Below are 22,167 nucleotides of genomic sequence, written 5' to 3'. Positions count from 1 at the left end.
TGACAAGGTTCGTCGGCGCCCACGCATTCATCATTTACACATTTTAGAGTCACATTAATGGAGAGCTTGATAAGTAATTGAGAACAAGCCTGCCGTTGCTAATGATTATACGTTATACGCGACACAGCTCGCTGCGCATTATTTAATTTGGACAATCGTAATAATGGAAACTGGAAATAATGGAACGCTGGTGGCAACGGTGATCTTTTGCGTTGGACATTACTGTGAAAACAAAGGCTTGAAGATTAAATATTAAATTCCTCGCGGTAGAATGCGTGCAACCGTCGCATTTGTACTCGTATTTGTAATTCCGTATATGTAATTATAGGCTAACACACAGTTTGCTATTAAATTATATATATATAAAACGGCATATATTACGTGGAAACGGCTTAATGGAGGTAGCTCGTTTTCATTATCTGACAAATTCTCTGACCTTACAAGTTTTTATTTACAGGTAATATTTCTCTCACCCATCGCGACTAAATTTTCATAATATTCATATTGCGATCTGTAGAACAGCACGTTAAATTTTTCACGAAGGAAAATCGTTTCTCTCTCGCTTTATAGCGGTCGCCTTGCTAAAACAGTCGCGGCAGATGAAATGAGACTTGACATAGGAGAGACAAAAGAACCTGGTCTACTACACTTTTCTCTAAAAAGCTTTGAGCCCTGGGTTTCTCCTCGTCTGAGTCTTCCAAGCATCTATTGGGAATTCTCTGAGAATTTCAAACTCCGCCTTGACTAAAATTGAAATAATCAAACAAACTTCGCCGAAAATCTATTTCTTCACAATGTTAAAGCCTTTGTTGCTTACTCGATGAATTATATAACAATTCTCTCCCCAAACTAATTTTATTAACTCGGCGCACGTTATAACGTTTTAAATAAAATGTGTTACCAAACAATTTTAATTTTCGGCACGATGAAAATTATTTCAATAATTCGATGTGTTATTTTTTTTTTTTTTTGTTTGATTGAATTCCGCATCAATTTATACGTATGCAATTTTATTTGATGTATACAATGCACGCTTCACTCACTTAACAAAAATGCATATTTAAAAAATATTTGATTCCTTTTCCCTTAAAAATATGAAATAAAAGAAAATCTTGAACTTGAGCGGAGTTACAATGACAATTTTATTGAAATCGGTGTAAATTCAAGGAGAGAACTCCCCGATCTCGGATATTGACGAGAACCGCAGCATCTGATGACAGCCCCTTGGGAAGGGAAATATTTTCCGATTATTATAATTGGCATCTAAATAACCGCAGAAAACTTCGAGCTGTTAGAAACGTTGCTGTCGTTTAAAGAGAGAGATAAGGGGAAATTTGCTGACAAGAAAATTGCGTTGAGTGGCGAGCGATAAAGGAAAGCGTCCGCCAAGCGTGCTCCCGTTTCCTCCTCTCTTTCTTCTAGAGAACACTTTTATTATCTCTCTATATTGCTTTATGCAATTAAGCGTCGTTATCATCTTGTCGCGGCAGAACGTAATCCCGCAGTTACGCATATTTCCTCAAACTCTGATCGCTTTAAAGAAACTAGAACAAGAACTTTCCATCAAACGAGTTTGAAAGATAAACGATATCCCAATAATACCAAGCCAATTGTCGCCTGTTTCATTATACAGATGATTTCTCAGTTTCTATTTCTTATATTACTTTACTTTTTGTAATGTAATTTAAATATACACGTATAAATTTCACGTTTAAATTTCTTATAATCTTCCTCTTATGTGTATTATCAGAATTATATTATAAAAGTGTAGTATATCATAAGTATGTACTTTTTGCACAATGGAGAATATATATTAGGAACATTTAATTTCGGGAATAAAAATTGGGAAATGTGGCTGTATATTTCACACTTACTTGTAGCCATTATGCTACGTTATGTTACGTTTAATCTTTATTTCCAAAGTTTGGTATTTATTGTTCCTAATATTTTCTCCATGGTGCGCAGGGCCTGAGTCGTGAAATTTTTTTAGATCCTTGGAATTCCGATATATCGTGACATTGTTTTGGAAAATAAAAATTAGGAATAGATATAGTTATATTTCATCACTTACTTGTGTCCATTACGCGTTACGTTTAATCTTTATTCCTAATCTTTATTTTCAAAGTTTGATATTTATTGTTCCTAATATTTTCTCCATGGCGCGCAGGGCCTGAGTCGTGAAATTTTCTAGATCCTTGAAATTCCGATATATCGTGACATTGTTTTGGAAAATAAAAATTAGGAATAGATATAGTTATATTTCATCACTTACTTGTGTCCATTACGCGTTACGTTTAATCTTTATTCCTAATTTTTATTTTCAAAGTTTGATATTTATTGTTCCTAATGTTTTCTCCATGGCGCGCAGGGCCTGAGTCGTGAAATTTTCTAGATCCTTGAAATTCCGATACATCGTGACATTGTTTTGGAAAATTTCTCGCCAACTTCCCGTCGTCATCTTCAGTTTATCCTCCGCGTAGGCGGGTTATCCGTGCAAATAGCGGTAATGTTAATCTCCGGTTAATGCCACGAGACTCCGGTGTAGGAAGATGCCAAACGGGGGGAATTTATCGATTTCCTCCGTTCGGGCCTGTTCAAATAATAACAAAACGGAAATTCGCCCTTTAAACTATGCCGTCGTCGTAACCCGAGAAACGGAACATAGCGATGCGAAAACGCGGGAGCGAGGAAAATGGAAACGGGACGACGGGCAGAAAAGGAGAGAAGAGGAAGAAAAGGCGCGTGAGAGGGAGAGTGGCGCCGATTATCGCGATAATTTATTGCGACCTTTCAGGCGGCTCGCTAATGCACCTGAAGCTACAAGATACTTGATACAGCTTCCTAACTCTACTCCCACACATCACACTCAAATTCTGGGCGTAATTCGGAACGTGACGAAAGAGTCGCTTATCTTACAATCGGACATATCGGACATTCTTTACAGGTCACTGGTTTCCTATTTTACTACGCCATTTACATAATATATATTGCCAGAATAGCTAAGGGGGTTCTAGATAATATTTTTATATATATATATATATATATACGCATTACATTTTACATTTTACATGTATAGAGTGTTGTGAAGCTTGAGAATAATAAGACTACAGCGTGAAAGTTCGTGAAAAATTAAGTGATAACAGTGCATGCCATTTTCTTATTCATAAATATAATAATCTTTTAAGTATAAAGGTTTAAGATATAACCAATATATAACCAATCATAAGCGTTGGTTAAAAAGTCATTTGTCATGTGCAATGATATGTTAAACACTTCGCAATCATCGCGACACTAAACAAAATCGAAACGTTAAATCAAACGGCTTGTAAGAGGCCTGTAAATCAACGCTGTTAACAGTGTGTGCCTATTTGTTTAAATAGCTTATTTATTCAAAACGAAAAATATAAGTTTATTTTATTTTTGGACATAATTCGAGTTCGAACGTTTAAATTTATATTTTTTGTTTTGAATAAATAAGCCATTTAAAAAAATAAGCACGCACTATTAACAGCTTTTGACTCTTACTGGCCATTTGATTTAATGTTTTAATTTATTCGAGAGTTATTGCGGTATATTTTTCACAATCTGAACTAAACAAAATATCACTGCTGTATGCATATTACGAATACACGAACGAATGACTTTTCAGCCAATGTTTATGATGTTGATTTCTGTGCACTAAAAAAGCACTTTGATTAAAAAAATTGATATGCACTTTTGTTACTTAATTTTTCACGCACTTTCATGTTGTAATCTTATTATCGTCGAATTCAAGACATCCCGTATACTGATTAAATGTATATTATTAATACACAGAATGTGTGTCGTATCGTAGGATACTTCAAAGATAAACTTTTTTGAGTAATTTAAAGTCAATCTTTCTTTAGTGAAGATATCGTAACGCCGATAATTTCTAAGTTATAAGCGACTAAAGATAGATAGTTCTTCGCAAATTAAACTTGAGGAATAGATAATAAAATCCAATTTCTCATTTCAATTCAAATGCATTTATCTTAATACAATTTTAACTCAAAATTTGATGTTACTAAGATATTTGAAGGTCATAAAATAAGCTAATGTTCAATCAAATTCTTGTTAACAGAATCAATCTCAAATTTCGAAAGCAATTTCTATGCTTGAAAAGCAAAATCAAGAATAGAACAATTTAGCACACAAATAAATTAAATTTTGCAAATTTAACTGCAAATTTGTTCGATAAAGATGGAAAAGATATTCTAGATAGAGATATTATCACTAATAAATTCAAGAATTATTCATTCTGGCGACTTTTCTAGCAACGATGTGATCAAAATGATGATAATCATTTCAGTTTAATGAAAATAAAGAGTTCCACATGTTTTATACACATATTATACATACATCTACATAAAAGAAAGAATAATTTTGCTGGCAAATCTAAAAATTTGGCCAGATATAGATCTGAAAATAATTTTGTTGTTACTTCAAAATTATTATGTACGACGTTCAAGTTGATTGCAAAAAAGATCAACAATTTTTGCAATATTATTTTCAAATTTAAGGTTCCTATATAATAATTTTGATAGTCCAGCGCAAACTATTCTCTCTGTGTTTATTATAGACGTATAAAATTTTTCTTTTCTTTTCGATTCTAAACATGAAGAAAGACAAAAAAACACTTTTCAAATTTTATACTTTTCCCAAAAAAAAAAAAATAACCTTTAGCGCCAAAGCCTATTTTCCTTAAAATTTCATACTTTTGAACATAAATTTAGGCAAATCGTTTTATGTCACCACATTTCGCATTTTACATCGGAAAAACAGGACGCATCGACTTACGAGGTATTTTAACAGCGACGTATTATGCGGTTGTGGGTAGGGCGTGTTTGTTAATTGTACTTTACTTTGCGCTCGCTTAATTCCCGCCAACGTAATTCAATTGCGAAGATTGTTACTTCGCCATTACATGGCGAGGTTATTGCAATCTGCTGGGGTTTATGCCTCTGTTTATGTTTATTCGCGACGTATATATATTTTCGCGACGAAATCATGTGAGTCTGATAATAGTCCCTATCTCATATCTCTTCGATTGAGATTGGACTCTTTAAAAACACGACGATTGCTCATCGAGTCTTTCCGCCCCTTAAGAGCGCGGTTCGATACATCCTTAACACCTTTATTAATTTAACACCTTAAATTCATTACACATTAAAAAGTCACACTTTTAAGACAAGATATCTCAACGCTCTGAAAACGCTTTCATAAAGCATCGGAAAAATTTATATGTTATTCCTCGATGGTCGTTTGAAAAATTTGATATTGTTTCGAATCTGAAACCTGAATAAAAACGACCGCGTATTTTTTTTTTTTTTTTTTTTGTCGCGAATACTGATCGACTTTCGATGGACCCGAGAAGCTCTTTGATGAATATTACATTATTATAACAGGCTGTCGCCTCTAACGACGATACTTCGCTCTTCGTCAGGGGACCATCGTCAGATGGTTATGCCGATAAGCAACACATGAAAATTTTTGCTCGGGCTGTTGACTTTTATCGAGGACTTTTATCATATTCGACTGCATATTCAATATTCTTATCGGTGTCTTGTCGGTGTCTCTATTTGCCGAGCACGAACTCGACTTTTGTCGAGTCAAGGGACGTAAACCTACACCGTGATGGTCCGTCGTGTCGGAAGATTCAAAGTCTTCGAAGGGAAATCAAATCCCCGCGATGAAGATATAAAAGCTGTAGCACGTCGGGCCGACGATTTCGACCCATTACGTGCTAAACGAACATCTTTTCGCCTCGCTCGATGAAATTCTCTGATGTCGTATGAGAAAACAGGAACTTCAACGATATCTTCTCGTCGTCCCTTTGTCGTCCCTGAAATTGCATGACATTCTTTGGAAGTTCGCCGGATAATATTGTATACACACGCCTGACTATTCGCGCCCAAAGAGAAAATAGAGGGAAAAGGAAGAGAAATACGTTTGGTCCGGACGAAGGCACTTTTTCGCCGGAAGGAAAAATTTATTCAAAGCCATAGAGAGAAGCCATAGAGTGAAGCGATGAACAATATATACCTCGAGCGACATTAAAAAGGAAAAGCAACGTTTTATTACGGCAAGCTAATAAGAGCGCTAAAACAACGCTTTTGCCTTTTAAAGCGAAGAAAATAATTAAATAAAAAAATAAAAATTTAAAAATTTGTAAGCAAAGGATTGGGACTCATATCCAAGAGTGAAAACTTTTTACAATCATCACATTGATTTAATTACACCAGATGTAGGATCTTTGTTGTCATAGTTGTCGCGTATAAAAATCAAAATGAGAAAGCTTAAAACGTACGTATAACTCCGATAATAAAATAATCCTTCTGAATTTCTGAAATCGGGAAAAGGCATCTTAAAAACTTTTACAAAGAAATTTTCTCGGCTCTTTCAAACTTCAATTCAAGTTTTCCGCCTTGATTATAGTCGACGATGTTAATATCTTTTATGGTTTTCAGTTTAAATTGAGCGTATTCGCGTATGTTGCCCTATTTAAAACATGTACGGAACAACGCCGAACGATAAGAGAGGAGCAGCGATGAAAGTTTTAATTATTTCATTTGGGCGATTTATGTTTTCAGCACTTTCCTAAAAGCGCTGTTACTAATTCTGAGGTCAACGCCGAAGCGCTTTATAGGCGTTTCGCGCAAATGAAATCCTCAGGAAATGAGATTGAACCATACATAGGCACGTGATATTCGTTCGACTATAAATGCGTGGAGCGAGATTTGTCTTTGAACAGTCTCTTAATTTTATTAATTCTGAAAAAAGTGTCGCGGAAATCGCTTCTACTTTTTATCACCATTTTCCAGACCCGGCGTTAATGCCGGCGTTAATCACAAATGTAAATCAAAACAAGATATAATTATTCTGAAAAAAAAAAAAAAAATGGGAAAAAATGCGTTTCCGGCATTTTTCCGGAATAATGGAAGAGCGAGAAGTATAAAAAAAAAAAAAAAACGTTGTGTTTTTGTGTTCAGACGTGATATATCAATTTGATCAATTTGTTTATATATGCGCCCGCGTGTGTTTGTCCGCGCATATAAATTTAGATATACCTCCATAAAAATTCGCGGTTTTACAGCCCTGTGTGCCGTCTCCGTTACAGCCAGGAGAGCCAGAATTTTATGGAAGATTCAATCATCGACTGCGCGAACGGTCATTAAAACTTTATAGGGATTAAAAGCGGATTTCATGCGGAAACGATGAAATGCGTCCTCAGCATATAAACTTCTTAGCCGCTTGTGCTTACTTTATCGTCCGGTAAATAATAGCCACGCGCGCGCGTGATTGGTTCGCTGCTCACGTGCGGCAAATCGTAATCCCGAATTCTCTCGACGAAGATCACGAGGCGAATTATCACTGTCACGTTATTTAGGCCGATTTAACGCGATAAATTAATCGGTCATTAACTGCTGTCACAAATTTACAACGCAGTTCCTCGACTATTGTTCTCGCAAACGCAACATATCAAAATGGATAATTTCAAATATAGTGTGTGTGTGTGTGTGTGTGTGTGTGTGTGGGGAGGGGGTGAGGGGTACACTACATTTGAAATAATCTATTTTGATATGCTTGATACATATATGTCAAATTTGCTTTCAAATAGTGTATGTAATATAATACATCTCACATGCAAATCTTTTTATCCTCTTCTTACTGACATTTGAATATGTTACAACACGAAAAAAAGATTAAAATAAAAAAAATGCATATTTTAAAAATAAATCCTTCTGTATTAGTTAAAACAAGATTACTCCTTCACAAAAAATTAACTTCAAAGTTAAAAGATACAAAAATAATATTTTAAAGAAAAGCTTTATAATTATAGTATAGTTTCTTACCAAGTGATCCTCTCTCGAATGTAAAATATTTTCTAAGAAAGCTCCTTTAAGGTTTTTTTTTTAAAAAAAAAAAAAAAGGATTTACCATACTTTAAAATGATTTGACGAAGATTTAAAAATACAATTCCGGAGTAAAAAAAATTGTCGTATAAATTAAGAACGACTTGTGACGCGCGTGAAGAAAATGAAAGAACATAAAAGAAACGTCCAATGTCTGTAGATCCAGTGGACATACATAAGTGATACGAACGTAATCTGCTTGCCCGTTTCTCTTGCCCGATATTGAGCATAAAAGGAGCTCTAATACCAGAAATGCCTATTCCAGGTGCACATGTAAACTGGGCACTTGGTCGCGAGCAGGACGTTAATTGGAAGTACGGCGGGGAAAAAAACGATCGCACAAGTACTCGTGCGACAAGCAAAATGAGAGAAGTCAAGTGCTCTTACAACGTGTCGCGCAAGGAAATTCGATTAAAATGATGATTCGTTAATCGAGGATCCTGGACTCGAGATAAGCCGGTAACCTCTCCTTCAGAAAAAGAGGGAATAAAAGCGAGAAGATAAAGCATACTTTACGTTCTGCGCTGAAATATAATAAAAAGAAAGCACCAAAATCGCATTTCACCCAACAAATAATTACAAATGTGGAAAAATTAAGAAAAAAAAAAATAAATAGAAACAAATCTTTGTCGTAAAATAATTTGGCGCAGATCAAAAAACAGCTATTGCGCAGAACAGTGAAAGAGAAGAAAAAGGCAGTAAGCCACGATTAATCGAATCGCCATCGTATTATTATTCTATAATACAATTAACTGCAAATACAAACAACAATATTTGCCACACAATGCTGCATTACGTTAAAATGATTATTTTCTCGGTTGAGCATATGAAATGAATCAATAGCGGCAGAATTTATTATTACAACATACCTGACTGCAGTAATAATAATAAATCGATCAATAATGAATCATTTATAATAAATCGATTAATAATAGCGGTAATCTGCTAGTAAAATCTACAATAAATTCGGTGAGCCGATTATCCGATACTCGGATACCAAAGAACACAAGATTAATCGTTATAATTGCACGGCGTTATTTGAATCGGTTAACTCGTCAAGCAGTGATTTTAATTAAATTAACGTTTCACATTGCCGATTCACTTACGTAGTTTCTAAAGGCTCTCTGGGTTAACTTCAGTGTTTGCATAACTGCGACCAATGCGCCATTGAAATACCACCTTCCCAATGATGAATCCAGTCATAAAACTGTTTAGTTACAACGGCTTATTTGCCGGATGATACGGAGCCATTAGAAAGCAACGCATTTGAATATTTTGGAAATACATTGCGATATCACAATTGGTATTTTGAATACATTTTAATCGTATCTTGGTTATCACGATTTATTCCAGTGCATTTGAAATCTCAAGATCTAAATTCGTCAATATTATATCAATCATTTAGTATTTATTTCCATAATTTTTATCGCGATATCTCAAGTTTTTTTGAATGCACAAATCGCACATTTTGATTGTCATGATTTGTTCCAGTGCATTTGAAATTTCAAAATATATGATTCATCCATATTGTATCGATCATTAATATTTATTTTGACAATTTTTATTGCGATATTATATTAATTGTTTTTATATATATATATATATATATATATATATTATTCGCACATTTCATTTGAAATCTCAAGATCTAAATCAAAATATATGATTCATCAATATTATATCAATCATCAGTATTTTGATAATTTTTATTGCGATATTACAATTATTTTTTGAATATACAAATCGCACATTTTGATTGTCACGATTTGTTCCAGTGCATTTGAAATCTCAAGATCTGAATTCATCAATATTGTATCAATTAGTGGCAGAATTTATTATTACAACATACTTGACTGCAGTAATAATAGTAATAATAGTAAAATAATAATAATAAATCGATAATGAATCATTTATAATAAATCGATTAATAATAGCGGCAATCTGCTAGTAAAATCTACAATAAATTCGGTGAGCCGATTATATTATTTATTTTGATAATTTTTATTTTGATAATTTTTATTGCGATATCACAATTGTTTTTTGAATACACAAATCGCACATTTTGATTATCACAATTTGTTCCAGTGCATTTGAAATCTTAAGATATGAATTCATCAATATCAATATTATATCAATCATTAGTATTTATTTTAGTAATTTTTATTGCGATATCGCAATTTTCTTTTAAATTCCAGTGCATTTAAAATCTCAAAATATGACTCTATCAATATTGTATGAATCATTAATATTTATTTTGACAATTTTTATTGCGATATCACAATTGTTTTTTGAATATATTAGTCGCACATTTTGATTGTCACAACTTGTCTCAGTGCATCTGAAAGTGCATCTCAAGATCTGAATTCATCAATATTGTATCAATCATCAGTATTTATTTTTTTTTTTTTTTTTTAATTTTTGTTGAGATGAAAGCCCGATACGAATAAAAAATGCAATTTATCGAGATTATTTCCCGCAAGCGGGATTCATTTCATCGACGTCTCTGCAGAACGCATGTTTACCACCCCCGCCCGAGAAAAAGAAAGTGCGAGATGAGCGGTAGAGGGACAAAGAGAGGAGAAGAGACGGGGATGATGGCGAGAACGAGAGTGAGAGAGGTAGAGAAGAGAAGAGGGGTCGACATAAACACGAGGGGTTGCGAAAACTGCCAACTAGGTTACAACACCCGTAACAACTCTCACGATTGGACACGAATCGACATTGCACAAGTTCAGTCTTGTTTCCGAAGACACGCGCACCCTCCTCGCGTCGTCTCGAAATCGCACCCCCCCGCGTCTTCGCGCGAGGAACGTGGAAGGAACGGATGACTCTCTCTCTCGCCGAAACGATAAAAAGGGTTAAGTCTGATGTACTCACCCTTGGTGCGAGATGCGCCGGACGATAACAACAATTGGGCAGGACGAGGGTGGATGATCACCAGCACCGGCACTTGCGCCACCGCCACCATCCACGCCGACGGCGCCGACGATGACGAGTGCGGGTAACAACGGGGCGGGATTATAACCTTGCGTGGGTACTCCGCTGTAAGCGGGGACCGGAGAATGCGTCTCCACGACAGGAAGAGCAGTCGTGACGAAGAGCATGCACGAGGCGTGAAAAGTGGATGCGACGTGCTGTAGACGAGACACTCGCGTGCCTGTCTCTCCCTCTCTCTCTCTCTCTCTCTCTCTCTCTCTCTCTCTCTCTCTCTCTCTCTCTCTCTTTCTCTATTCTCTTTCTCGTCGATTCCGACGTTGATAGGCGACGAGATCCGTAGGACGTACCGGGAGGAACGCGTACCGGAACACCGGAGCACCGAGAAGTCACCGCGATCGCGATCCGCGATTTGGACGTCCCGAGGGAGAGAACGCTCTCAAGCGCCGCGACGCGCTCGTCGACGACGGCGACGGCGGCGACGACGACGGCGACGGCGACGACGACGAGGAGCGCACGGCGAGTAGACGAGAACAACCCTCTCGCGCTGCTACCACCACCGACACCGCCCTCGCGCACCTCCTCGCCTCGCCGCGGCATCGGGCGCGGCGGAAACGCGCCGTCGCGACGCCACCTCGAGAATACGCATGCGCCACGTCGCCTCCTGTGTGGTCGCCGCATGTGTACACATACGTTTTCCTGAGCGCGGGTTAGGTCCACTTCGGATTGCGATAACAGCCGGCAGGGTGCGACGGTTTACCCTTGCCTCAGGATAAGAAATTGCCACCCTATTTCGATCGCCCCCACGCGGTGGTAATCTGCCAAAACTCTTCCGAATATACGCTTATCGCGTATTGTATTCTGAGTTTCTTAGAACAGCTGCTGATTACGAGAAGCTTTGGAGTAACCGGTAAAATTTATTGCAAGCCCTCAATTATTTTTATTTTTTATATCCAACTCAAAAATATGGCGTGATATTACTATAAATCGTATATTTCCGTAAAAAAATAGGCTTTAAAAGAAAAAAAATTTTGTTTTGATTTAATTAAAATAACTTGTTAAAATCCGGGCTTTAGTTTCTCTCGTTTATTTACTGTGTCGTTTATTTACTATTGTATATGTTATGTATTTTGCAATAATTAAAAAAAAATTTTTTTATGAAACAAAATAAAACATTACAAGATAAAAATAAATTTTTTATAACATATTTTAAAGAACTGAATTATTTAGAACTATTAAAATTGATTAATTTATTGCAATATAATTAAAATGTATAAAAAATAAATAAAAATAAAAAAATTTTTAAATCGTGTCCTCTCTTTCTTTTTTGTTCTTTATGAATTTATCATATTATAATATTTGATTTTTCAAATTATACGTTTTATTATTACAATTGATATATCAATGTAAAGTTTCTTTGGAAATCTTGTGCTAATTTATCGTAAAAATCTATATTTATGTTTTAATTTTTTATATTAGCCGTGTTTTCCATAAAATTATTTTTACTGATATGTCTGTATGCAAAACAAAACATTTCAAATTTCTTGTGAGGAATCTATTGCAAATTATAAATTATCAGTCATATTATGAAAAATAATGAAAAATATGTTTGATTTTAAGAAATCTGAAAATATTATACTTTGATTAACTTTTTACAATTATTGATAAAAGGTACAATGTGAAAATAAATGGCTGTGAAATGAGAAAATCTATATTATGCACGTATTTTAGATGTCACGAGAAAATCATTCTTTGAAATTTTTGAAATATAATTTATCTGAAATATGAATTATTAATAATTTTAATTAAATAATAAAAATTGGTTTAAATATCTAATTGCTGCAAGATCATACGTAATGCTTTACACGTTTAATAATGATGATACTTTTTTCTCTTGACTTTTACATCTCGAAAAAGAACGTCTTTTCTCTCTCATCTTTGTTCTCATTTCAGAGTAATCGAGACGTGACTTGCCACCTGTCAAATTGTGCGATTAATCGAATAAGTCGCGAAGAATAGCACAATGAGGACTACGCACACATAGATCTAGAATTTGTCGGATTTCTTTATAACGGATGACATCGTCGTCACCTTGTTTTCACGAATTCACGGCCCTCTATATTCTTCATTCGTTAAACGAGGGCACGAGCACGAGGGGTCGCGCGCGAAGAAACTCTCTTGCTAGACAATGCAGATTCAATTAAAAGTCCCCTCTCGACGTGAAAAACTTTTCCAATCAAACTGATACGTGCTGGCGTGTCCTTTTTCGTCCGCGGGATTTTTTTCTTTTTACTAGAAATCCTAACGCGATCGGATAGTAATTATGTCGATATCAATTTAACAGTTTTCGACTTTCGTTCGCTTCGTCTCGCGCAATAATTGATGGAGAACCAACACAGTACAGAGGTCTCCTGGCCCGGGACAGATCGGATAGAATGATGTTTATCGAATTTCCGCTTTCCGCGTGATACGAATGTGAATTCTATCGCGAAAACAAGTAAATTTTAGCAGAAGATGTGCTACATTTAATACAATATTCACCTGCTAAATCTGTTTTATTTGTAAGGCATATTATAATAATGTGCTATGTACCGAGAATTTGAAAATATTTATAAACTTTCCCTTCGCAATGTGTGTATAATGTTTGTATAAACAGAAAAATATCATTCTATTGCTAAGAAAAGTGATTTTATTTTTCTTCTCTTAAATAACATAAGTTATCTTTAACGAGAAAGAATATTTTCTCGATAATAATCTTAAAATATACTCATAAGTCATAAATTTTAAAACAACTTATTATTATATACTCAAGAAAAAAGAATTTATTTTTGTCTAAAGAATATTATCGAAGAACAACAGATTTGATGATAAAAAGATCGATTTTCTTACTTTAATTTGATATTCTTTATTAAAGTACATTTGCTAGGATTCAAAATATATTTGAAATAAATTTGATGCTTATGATGAACGTATAGATATATAAAATATTTGAAAGAAATAATATTTATTTAAATACAATATGTATTTTTCTATATGTGTATATATGCTTGTCAATTATACTATTTTTTAATTATGATTATTATCGTTAGCAGACCAAAAGACCAAAATGCGAAAATGTCATTGCTTTGCTGGGAGATAAAAGTCAAGTAGAAGATTTCACTATACCTAAAATCGATAATCCCCCGACAGGCATTCTATGGCGTTGCGGCAAAACTACATGGTGCACTTTCTCGGCCTCGTGTAAGCCAAGAGTGTACTTCGGCTTCATCCGCGTTCGCGCTAAATGTGTGTCTCGTGCCTTTAAAGGGGCTGCAACTTTTCCACAAAAAGTTCCCCTTTCTCCGCAAAGAAAAGTTTTCCGGAAGTGTACGGAGAAGCAGAATCGCGTTTCAAAGAAGTGCAGTCGCAGAAACGGTGCGACACTCATACGAGCGCGTTGAGTCGCAGTTCCTCTCAGATTTTTCGCCACTTCCGTTTCTTCTGGAAATGTGTTGATGTTAACGAAATCGCTCGCGACTCTCTCCTCGCGGTGATTTTCGACAAAGTTAATTTAACAAACGCCAGGGGGAGGCTACTCGAGCCGGAGATCGTGCGCTTTTTGCGCTTTTTTTTTTTTTTTTTGAGAATTGCGAGATGATTTGAGAGAGAAAAATTCCCCTCGACAAATGTCCCCTTTTCGATTTGCGATTGCGCGACTTTTTGCGCGAAGCCCCACTTTTTCTTCTTCTTTTCGCGCCTTTACCGACCGCTTTAACGTCCACGATCCCCGGGCTCGTTTCCACGGCAGCCCGCGGCGATGGATCAAACTGTTCAACTCGCTCGAAAGGTTTGCGGAGCCACGGGGTTTGGATGGTCTTCTTCTTTTTCCCTCTTCGCAGTGCAGTGTGTCGGGATCGATGTGTGATGCCTGCGCGTCCGACGATGTGCTAATTACCCCGTGAAAAAAATGTCTGCTTATTTGTAAGCGAGATCTGCACAGATATGGCTGTGTATGCGTATCATATATCGTTGCACAACTATTAAATGTATGCTTCTTATCGTTATCTATACGTAAAGCAGTACAGTATAATTATATTGTTTCAAAAATCAAGTTTTAAATGTTCCAAGGACTGGATTTATGTCCCAGTATTTCTGATCATATTCTAAAAAAATAGTAAACCACTAAATACGTATAAATATAAATCTCAAAATGAATATTAAATTTAAAAAATCATTAATATATCATGTTTGTTTAAACTAAAAATTTAGAGTCGTTGGGTAAAATTTTGTTATGTAATAATTAATATAATAAGCTGACGTATGCTACGTAAGATGATTCATTTAATCGTTAACTATTTTACTAAGAGCAATTGATTTTTACAGCACTGAAGAAAAGCATTTTTAATTAACTTTAAAAAAAAAATGTCTCGATTTAAAAATAATCTTTTGAATGTATTTGGTGTTGTTTTTTTTTTTATTAAAATTAATTTTATATGTAAATATTTCAATGTCTGGTTACTGGTATCAGATAAACTTAAAACTATCCTACTGTTCGTTCATATATCTGACTGCTCAAATTCGTTAATATATTTGTAATAAAAGTTATGTTTAAGAGAATAAGCAAGTTTACGTATACATACAATTTTCACATTTAAGATATTTTTCATTCTATAATTTAATTTTCATTCAAGATGTCTCAATTCATTATTGTAAGTAATTATTCTGTCTACTAATCTAATAAATTATTAATATCCATTATTAGATTTATATTATTAAAGAATCACGTAAAATAAAGAATTTTTATATAAAGAATTATATAAAATTGAAAATAATCTTGAAATAACGTACGCAAAATTATTTTTGCCTGTGTTTATCTCTGTATTTTATGAACAAAGAAAACTTAGAAAAAAAGAAGAGATTGGAAAAAAGCGAGAAAAAAATAAGGCTAAATATTTTCTAAAGATAAATATATTAATAATATATTTTTATTGTAATTTATCTTTTTTAAATAAATTCCTATTATCGACATGTTAATCGTCACATTACAGTTAAAGATGGGGATATATTGTTTCCAGATTTTGGGACATATTCTATTTAAAGGCATTGCATTTCGCATATGCACACACACACACACACACACACACACACACATATATATATATATATATATATGTGTGTATGAAAAATTGTTGCAAATATTTTATTACAAATTGATTATCATTATATTGTTACATTGTTACCATTATATTTTTAATTATAAATTGACAATTGAAATTCCTTTTTTATTTTGATTAATTAAAGTGTGATCTTAATTAGGTATGTACAGAAAGCGAGAAAGATATCATTTTCATACAAAAGAATGTTTTTAATAATTATTAATTCTTAAATGTCCGGCTATTGGGACATTTACTTTATTAACAGTTTTTAATTTGTATTTTGTAAAATTAAAACTTAAAGTATGGAATTATTATTAATAAAACAGTGCACAATGTATAGAATGAATTGCATAAGTTATTACAAGTTAATATCTCAGGAATAAATCGCAAAAATACAATTCACTATCATAAATCACTTAAAATTAAATGTTTAAAGTTAGTTACTTTAACTAAATTATTCGAAAAGTTTTCACAATTTTTTTTAAATCTCAGGATGATCATGAAAAATTAATGCCAAAAAGTAATATATCACATAAACATTATGCATGTTTTGTCATCATTAAACTATTATCAATAATTTTTCCAATATCTGAGATAATTGCTGAAATATTAATTTATAACAAATTGCGTGACTAACGTTTTAATAAAGAAATGTTACATAAATTGCATTGAAATGGGTATTTATTGAAGTTAATGGTCATTCGTTAATTTGTTTTATTGTCTTTTACTTTTCCATTATTGATTTTCGATAATATATTTTTCGTCAAAAAAGTCAATCCGAGAAATTGAATACATAAAATATAAATTGCTTCTTGTTAATCGAGCGTACCTACATGCATCTGTTTCCCTGAAAAGGTAGTTGGTATTCTGTTGATGTTGCTCAAAAGTCAAGGAAGTAACGGAGAAGTCGAGATGAATGAACGCAGAAACGCACGATAAATTGGCTTATCAAGTAAACTGACACAACATATCAGACAAATACGTTTAACATTGAATTTGTCAATCGTTGGATATCAAGTGAATGTATATGTAGAGTACATATGTAAAAATGCATGAAGTTCACCGAAATGTGAACCTTATATCACGAAACATATTTAATCCCGTCATTCTCGTCCAATTTTTGCCGAGACAGTTTTTCAAAATTTTGCTCATACTTCATAGTTTGTTTACCTTTTGGATTGTATATATATATAAATTATATATAAATATATATAAATTTATTCATGAAAACAGTGGCGTTTCGTTTACAACAAACGGCAAAAAAAGCAAACGATCGGTCAAAAGGGGAAAAAAGGGGGAAAAAAAAAATAGATGGAAGCGTCGACAGGAGCGGAGAGTCCTGCAGGACTCTCCCCGTTGGTGCGTGAGATTATTCTGGAGATCCTGGAGGAATGTTCAAACTCATTGGCCATTTACCGAAACATTTTGCGACAAGAATCGGGAACGAGGGACGACGCCGCTAGCATCTTTCCCGATGTTGAGTATGTCGAGCGAATATAAAATGCGCAATAAAGTGCAACCGTGATTATGACACGTCTGCCTTTGTACATCTATCTATCAGGATTTCGGAAACGTCGATTCTACAGTCATTCACCGGAGGCACTGCGGAGATGATGACGGATTCACGGAGGGGAGTTGCGCGTGAAAAGCTTCGACGAGACAGGTCGGGATGCATTTAGTCTGTCCCCCCCCCCCCCCGCCCTGTAAACCCCCGCCCCTGAAAAGCCAACACACTCGTCGTGGCGAATCAGTCAGTAGATCAGTCAATACCAGTGAAGCTTCGATAAAGCTTCAATGAAGCCTCGGAATAAATTATACAAACAGATTAACGAATTAAATTTTAGTTAATTAACATCTGTTTTTGGAAATAATAAAAATACAAGGAGCAAACAATTTTTTTTTTTTTTTATTTATATCACATTCTGTTAAATCAAATTTGAATCGAGCGATTTAAGATATAATTTTATCATCTATAATTTTCCATAAATAAATATAATTTAATGTTTTAAATGACATTATTTGAATTTGGACCTCCTGTGTTTAAAATGTACAGTTTTCTTTTTGTTAATAAAAAGTTACATTTATCTCTGTTCATTTCGCAAATAATCAGAATAATAATAATAATAATAATACTTATAGAGGACGTAGTCTCTAGAAGACGTTCGCCAAAGACGTATTAATGATCAAGATATAAATTTTTATATTTTAATAGAATATCTTTGCAATACTTTTTTATTAAAATTTAAGCGATCTCTTTTCAAATAAACCTTAATTGTTTAATATTTGCCAAAGTCGTAATTTTTTTAGACAAATTTTAGTGGAAAAGCTAAGAAAAGAATGTTGTTTACAGTTCATATGTGAGCGGTATAATACAGGATTTGAAGCGAGAAATTAGCGAACGTGGAACAATTGATATATTAACTAAGGAAATTGAAAAGATCACGTTGCGGGAAGAGCAGGAGCATCTTCTAATCGAAGAGAACAAAAGAATGCGGACGGTCGTGGCGGAGTTACGAAAAACGATCGTCGATAAGAAAACGGCAAACGAAAGGGAGGAGGAGCGCTTAACGAAGAAGCTCACTTTGACACGGGTAAATGTTTTGCAAGTCGAGGAAGATTTGTGTGTATGTATATATATATATATACGCGATAAATTTATGTAGCGATAAATCACTAAATTTTACTAGTTTAATCATTCTATTTGTTGTGTGCGTGACCACGAGAACTTGTTGGCTGAAAATGTTCAGGACGAGAAGGAGAGACTGAAACTAATTAAGGACGTGGAAATGAAATACGTCCGGGCGTGGGAAACGGCACGTCGCGAGCAGAACGTACTGCGTTATGAGTTGGAGATGGCCGAATTGAAAAGAACTTTAAACGATCGTTGCGTGCGCGAAAGAAGCGAAAATCACGTGAGCGGCGAATTGACACGTTACCTGACGCGGCGAATAGCGGTGAGGGACAGAGGTTTTCAAATTTTTTTTTTTCCTCGCTTAAAATAAGACTAAAAGTGCTTTAAGCGCCCAGCTTGTACTTAAATAGTTAGGGACTTTTAAAAAGGTCCGCCTTTAAAATGAAGAGACGGAGACAGTTTAACGGATATGCAATATTTCGTACGCTTAAAGGGTCCGTTGTAAAAAATGTACTTTGAGACTCGAGCTTTTTATGCGGACACTTTTTCAGTACACCTTTTTCAATACACCGGCGAATACATTCGGCGTTTTACTGAGTGTCGAGTAATTTGCGTAATTTGAAATACGTTTTTCGTCGGGGAAGTTTAAGACGTAGTTCTCTCGTTAGCTCTCTCTCTCTCTCGCGAGAAGAAGAATAACAAAAATGTTTGCTTTTAATTTAACAGCTCATCGAGAATCGAATCGTGGAATGCCGGCAGAGGTATGATCGGGAGAAGAAAATGTATGAGAAGGAGATCCGCAAAGTGAGCGATGAGATAGAAGATGCTCGGGAATACTTGGAGGAGCTTACAACGGAGGTAATGATTCAAAATTCGCGCGGCGGTGCGGGAAATATTTTCATTTCATTCCCGCGGCCGGGAAAATGGCGCGCGGGTGAAGTAATCTAATTTGCATTCCGCCGCTCGTTATTTCGACCACGCTACCACTAATTGTGAATCTTAATTGTCGGATAAAGAGGAGATCCCGGCCTGCGCAACAAGCACAATCACAAACATATTTCGCATTCCCTATGTGACTGCCTAATCTATTTACATCACGTTTCCCCCCTAAGCCTATAACATTGGCAATCAGGCTTGGGTCAACTTTGCACCCGAGCAGGTTAAAGGGCGCGCCAAAGTTTCGCCGGATAATCGATAATTCGCGTCAAGAACGTGTCCGTCTCGGAAATGTCTTGATGATCGTTATTAATAGCCGAAATCCTTGAATTCCAGGCTCCTGAGAACTTTCCACATGTTTCGAGCCAGGATACATTTAAGCGCGAACTTGTAGCCATTGACCGGAAGTCCGGGGATTAATTTCCTCTAGCTTAGGTTTCAATACAGGGTGTGGTCAAATTTATAATGCAAACATTCGAGCACGCATAATACTGTGTATGTGTGTATCTTTCTACATTTTTAAGTTACCTGTAAACCAAAAAAGTCGCGAAATTTTTTATGTATCACGGATTTCGTTTTTGTTGTATATTAATCACTATTAATAATATACTAATAGATTACTCATTAAATTAATATAAAATAACCCTTGTAATAATTTTGAAGAAATTCTTCCTTTAAATTCCGACGAAACCGACGTTGACAAAAATATTATGAACGTTATTTAAATGGAATTACATCCAATTTTAAATCTATTTGTTTCAATATCTTGAAATAAAATTCGTTTCGTATATATAAGATATTTCTATATAGCAAAATCGTTCAGTCTAGCCTTTCTGGTTTTTTTTAACGATGCGTTTGTATATAACGAACAAGATTAAATTTATTATTTATAAAAATACATCCGCTTTTTCATATATAATTAGGTATAATAAGGTAACTATATATAAGGCGTTATTATTAAAATAGTTATATATAAAATATGTTCATATATAATTTAATGTATAATTCGATACGAATTAGTGGTGTAATTATATGTGATTATATATAAATATATGTATTAAATGTATAATTATATAATCATGTATAATTATATGGATTTTTTATATGGATATATTCTATATATAATTATATATGAAAAAATGTTACACTGTACTCGTGTAAAGCCTCGTGAGTTTGTATTAAAAACGTGCTTATTTCTGATACGACGTCCGGTAAAATATGTTGGTAAATTGAAAATAAGTACAAACGGTGTTTGTTTTCAGTATCGCAACAATCAGGAATTCATCGACACGTACCTCGCGGAGCAAGAGGCGCTCCGAAAGCAAAAGGAATACGAGGACCACGTGCAACGTAGCACAATTAGGATGCAAGCTTGGTGGCGAGGTATCATGGTACGCCGGAAGTTGGGGCCATATCGATCTGAAGAAAAAAAGAAAAAACGATCTGTTAAGACGAAGAAATAACTTTCCTTTCCTTCGAACGGATTACTCAGCCGTACTACGTCGGCTTTAATTTCGCTCAATCTGACCGGGCGAAGTATCAATCTATCAGTGAGCTAACCGAGGTCACGGTTGCTTAACTGATTTACTATCGCATCCTGATAGTCAAGCACATAAAAAAAACGTAAGCACAATTTAGCGTGAGCGAATCAAGTCAGTCAATCAAGCGAGAGAATTATCGAAAACGAAAAATGTATAGAGATTTTAATTTTAAAACTTTTGGTTACATACCAAGCGTACCCTGGGGAAAGGTTTGGGGGAGGGTTCAAACTCCCCAAAAATTTAATGATTTTAATGATTTATAAAATTTAATATTTTTCTTATTTAAAATCAAATACGAAAAGATATCTTAAAATATCCAAAAGAGCAATTTACTAATGCAAAAAATTGCCGTTCATGTATCAACAGAATTAATAAAAATCTCCCACCAAAAAAATTCTAGTTTTGCTATGTTTTGCTATGATTGGTTGCATTGCCATATCTAGAGGAGAAATTGAAGATTCAAATTTGATTATGTGTGTGATGTCTGATAATTTGAAACACATAAAAAACGGAAGTAGAATTTAGTCAGGCAATCAAGCTGAGAATGATCAAAAACGAAAAAAGAATGAATAAAGATTATAATTTCAACCTTTGGTTACATAGGCGCATTCCCAGGAGGGAAAGGTTTATGGGCTTCAAATTCTTTCTCAAAATTAAAAAAAAATTAAAATAAAATTAAAGTTATGATTTACAAAATGATTTTTCTTATTCAAAACCAAGAACGAGAAGATATTCTAAATTCTAAAATATCTAAAAAAGTAATTTATTAATGCAAAAAATCGCTGTCCATTTATCAAACAAAATTGATAAAACTCTCCCTCGAAAAGGGAATCCTGGATACGCCCACACTTGGCTACGATTGGTTGATTCATTTACTGCTTAAATTTTACTGCTTACGTTCTTTTACGCGCCAATAGATTCAATCTCGAAACGTGGGCGAACGCCCCGAAAAAAAGGCGCGTGAAAATTATTTCTATTCGTTCGGCAAATTCATCAGATTTGAGAGGAACAGAGTTTACGCGACGATTTCGTGCCAGGTTATTTTTCCTTTCCCC

The 22,167-nt window shown here is 34.6% G+C and overlaps 2 protein-coding genes across 4 annotated transcripts in view; one reads left to right on the top strand and one right to left on the bottom strand.

Moving 5' to 3' along the window:
- nAChRa3 (nicotinic acetylcholine receptor alpha3 subunit) overlaps positions 1–10,893 on the bottom strand; it is an 84,071-nt gene extending 73,178 nt beyond the window's left edge. For all 3 annotated transcript variants that reach the window (XM_089073635.1, XM_089073637.1, XM_089073638.1), the window contains exon 1: positions 10,812–10,893. The gene's annotated coding sequence lies outside the window, so the exon portion shown is untranslated. The remainder of the gene's footprint in view (positions 1–10,811) is intronic.
- A 6,421-nt stretch (positions 10,894–17,314) lies between these two features.
- LOC105423404 (dynein regulatory complex protein 9) lies at positions 17,315–22,161 on the top strand. The gene is made up of 6 exons (XM_089073664.1): positions 17,315–17,484; positions 17,565–17,666; positions 18,354–18,594; positions 18,751–18,957; positions 19,362–19,493; positions 20,834–22,161. Exons 1-6 carry the CDS (start codon positions 17,315–17,317, stop codon positions 21,032–21,034), a joined length of 1,053 nt encoding a protein of 350 aa, XP_088929790.1. The 3' UTR covers positions 21,035–22,161.
- Positions 22,162–22,167: the final 6 nt, after the last annotated feature.

This window comes from Pogonomyrmex barbatus, unplaced genomic scaffold, assembly GCF_055798465.1.
Source record: "Pogonomyrmex barbatus isolate J1 unplaced genomic scaffold, ASM5579846v1 scaffold15, whole genome shotgun sequence".
NCBI classification, from domain to species: domain Eukaryota; kingdom Metazoa; phylum Arthropoda; class Insecta; order Hymenoptera; family Formicidae; genus Pogonomyrmex; species Pogonomyrmex barbatus.
The sequence above is the reverse complement of the archived record's forward strand: the minus strand, read 5'-3'. Positions and strand labels throughout refer to the sequence as shown.

Coding starts and splice junctions, on each gene's coding strand:
- LOC105423404 (XM_089073664.1), top strand. CDS start 17,315: ATGGAAGCGTCGACAGGAGCGGAGAGTCCTGCAGGACTCTCCCCGTTG. Junction 17,485..17,564: donor AGCATCTTTCCCGATGTTGA/GTATGTCGAGCG, acceptor TCTATCTATCAG/GATTTCGGAAACGTCGATTC. Junction 18,958..19,361: donor ACCTGACGCGGCGAATAGCG/GTGAGGGACAGA, acceptor TTAATTTAACAG/CTCATCGAGAATCGAATCGT.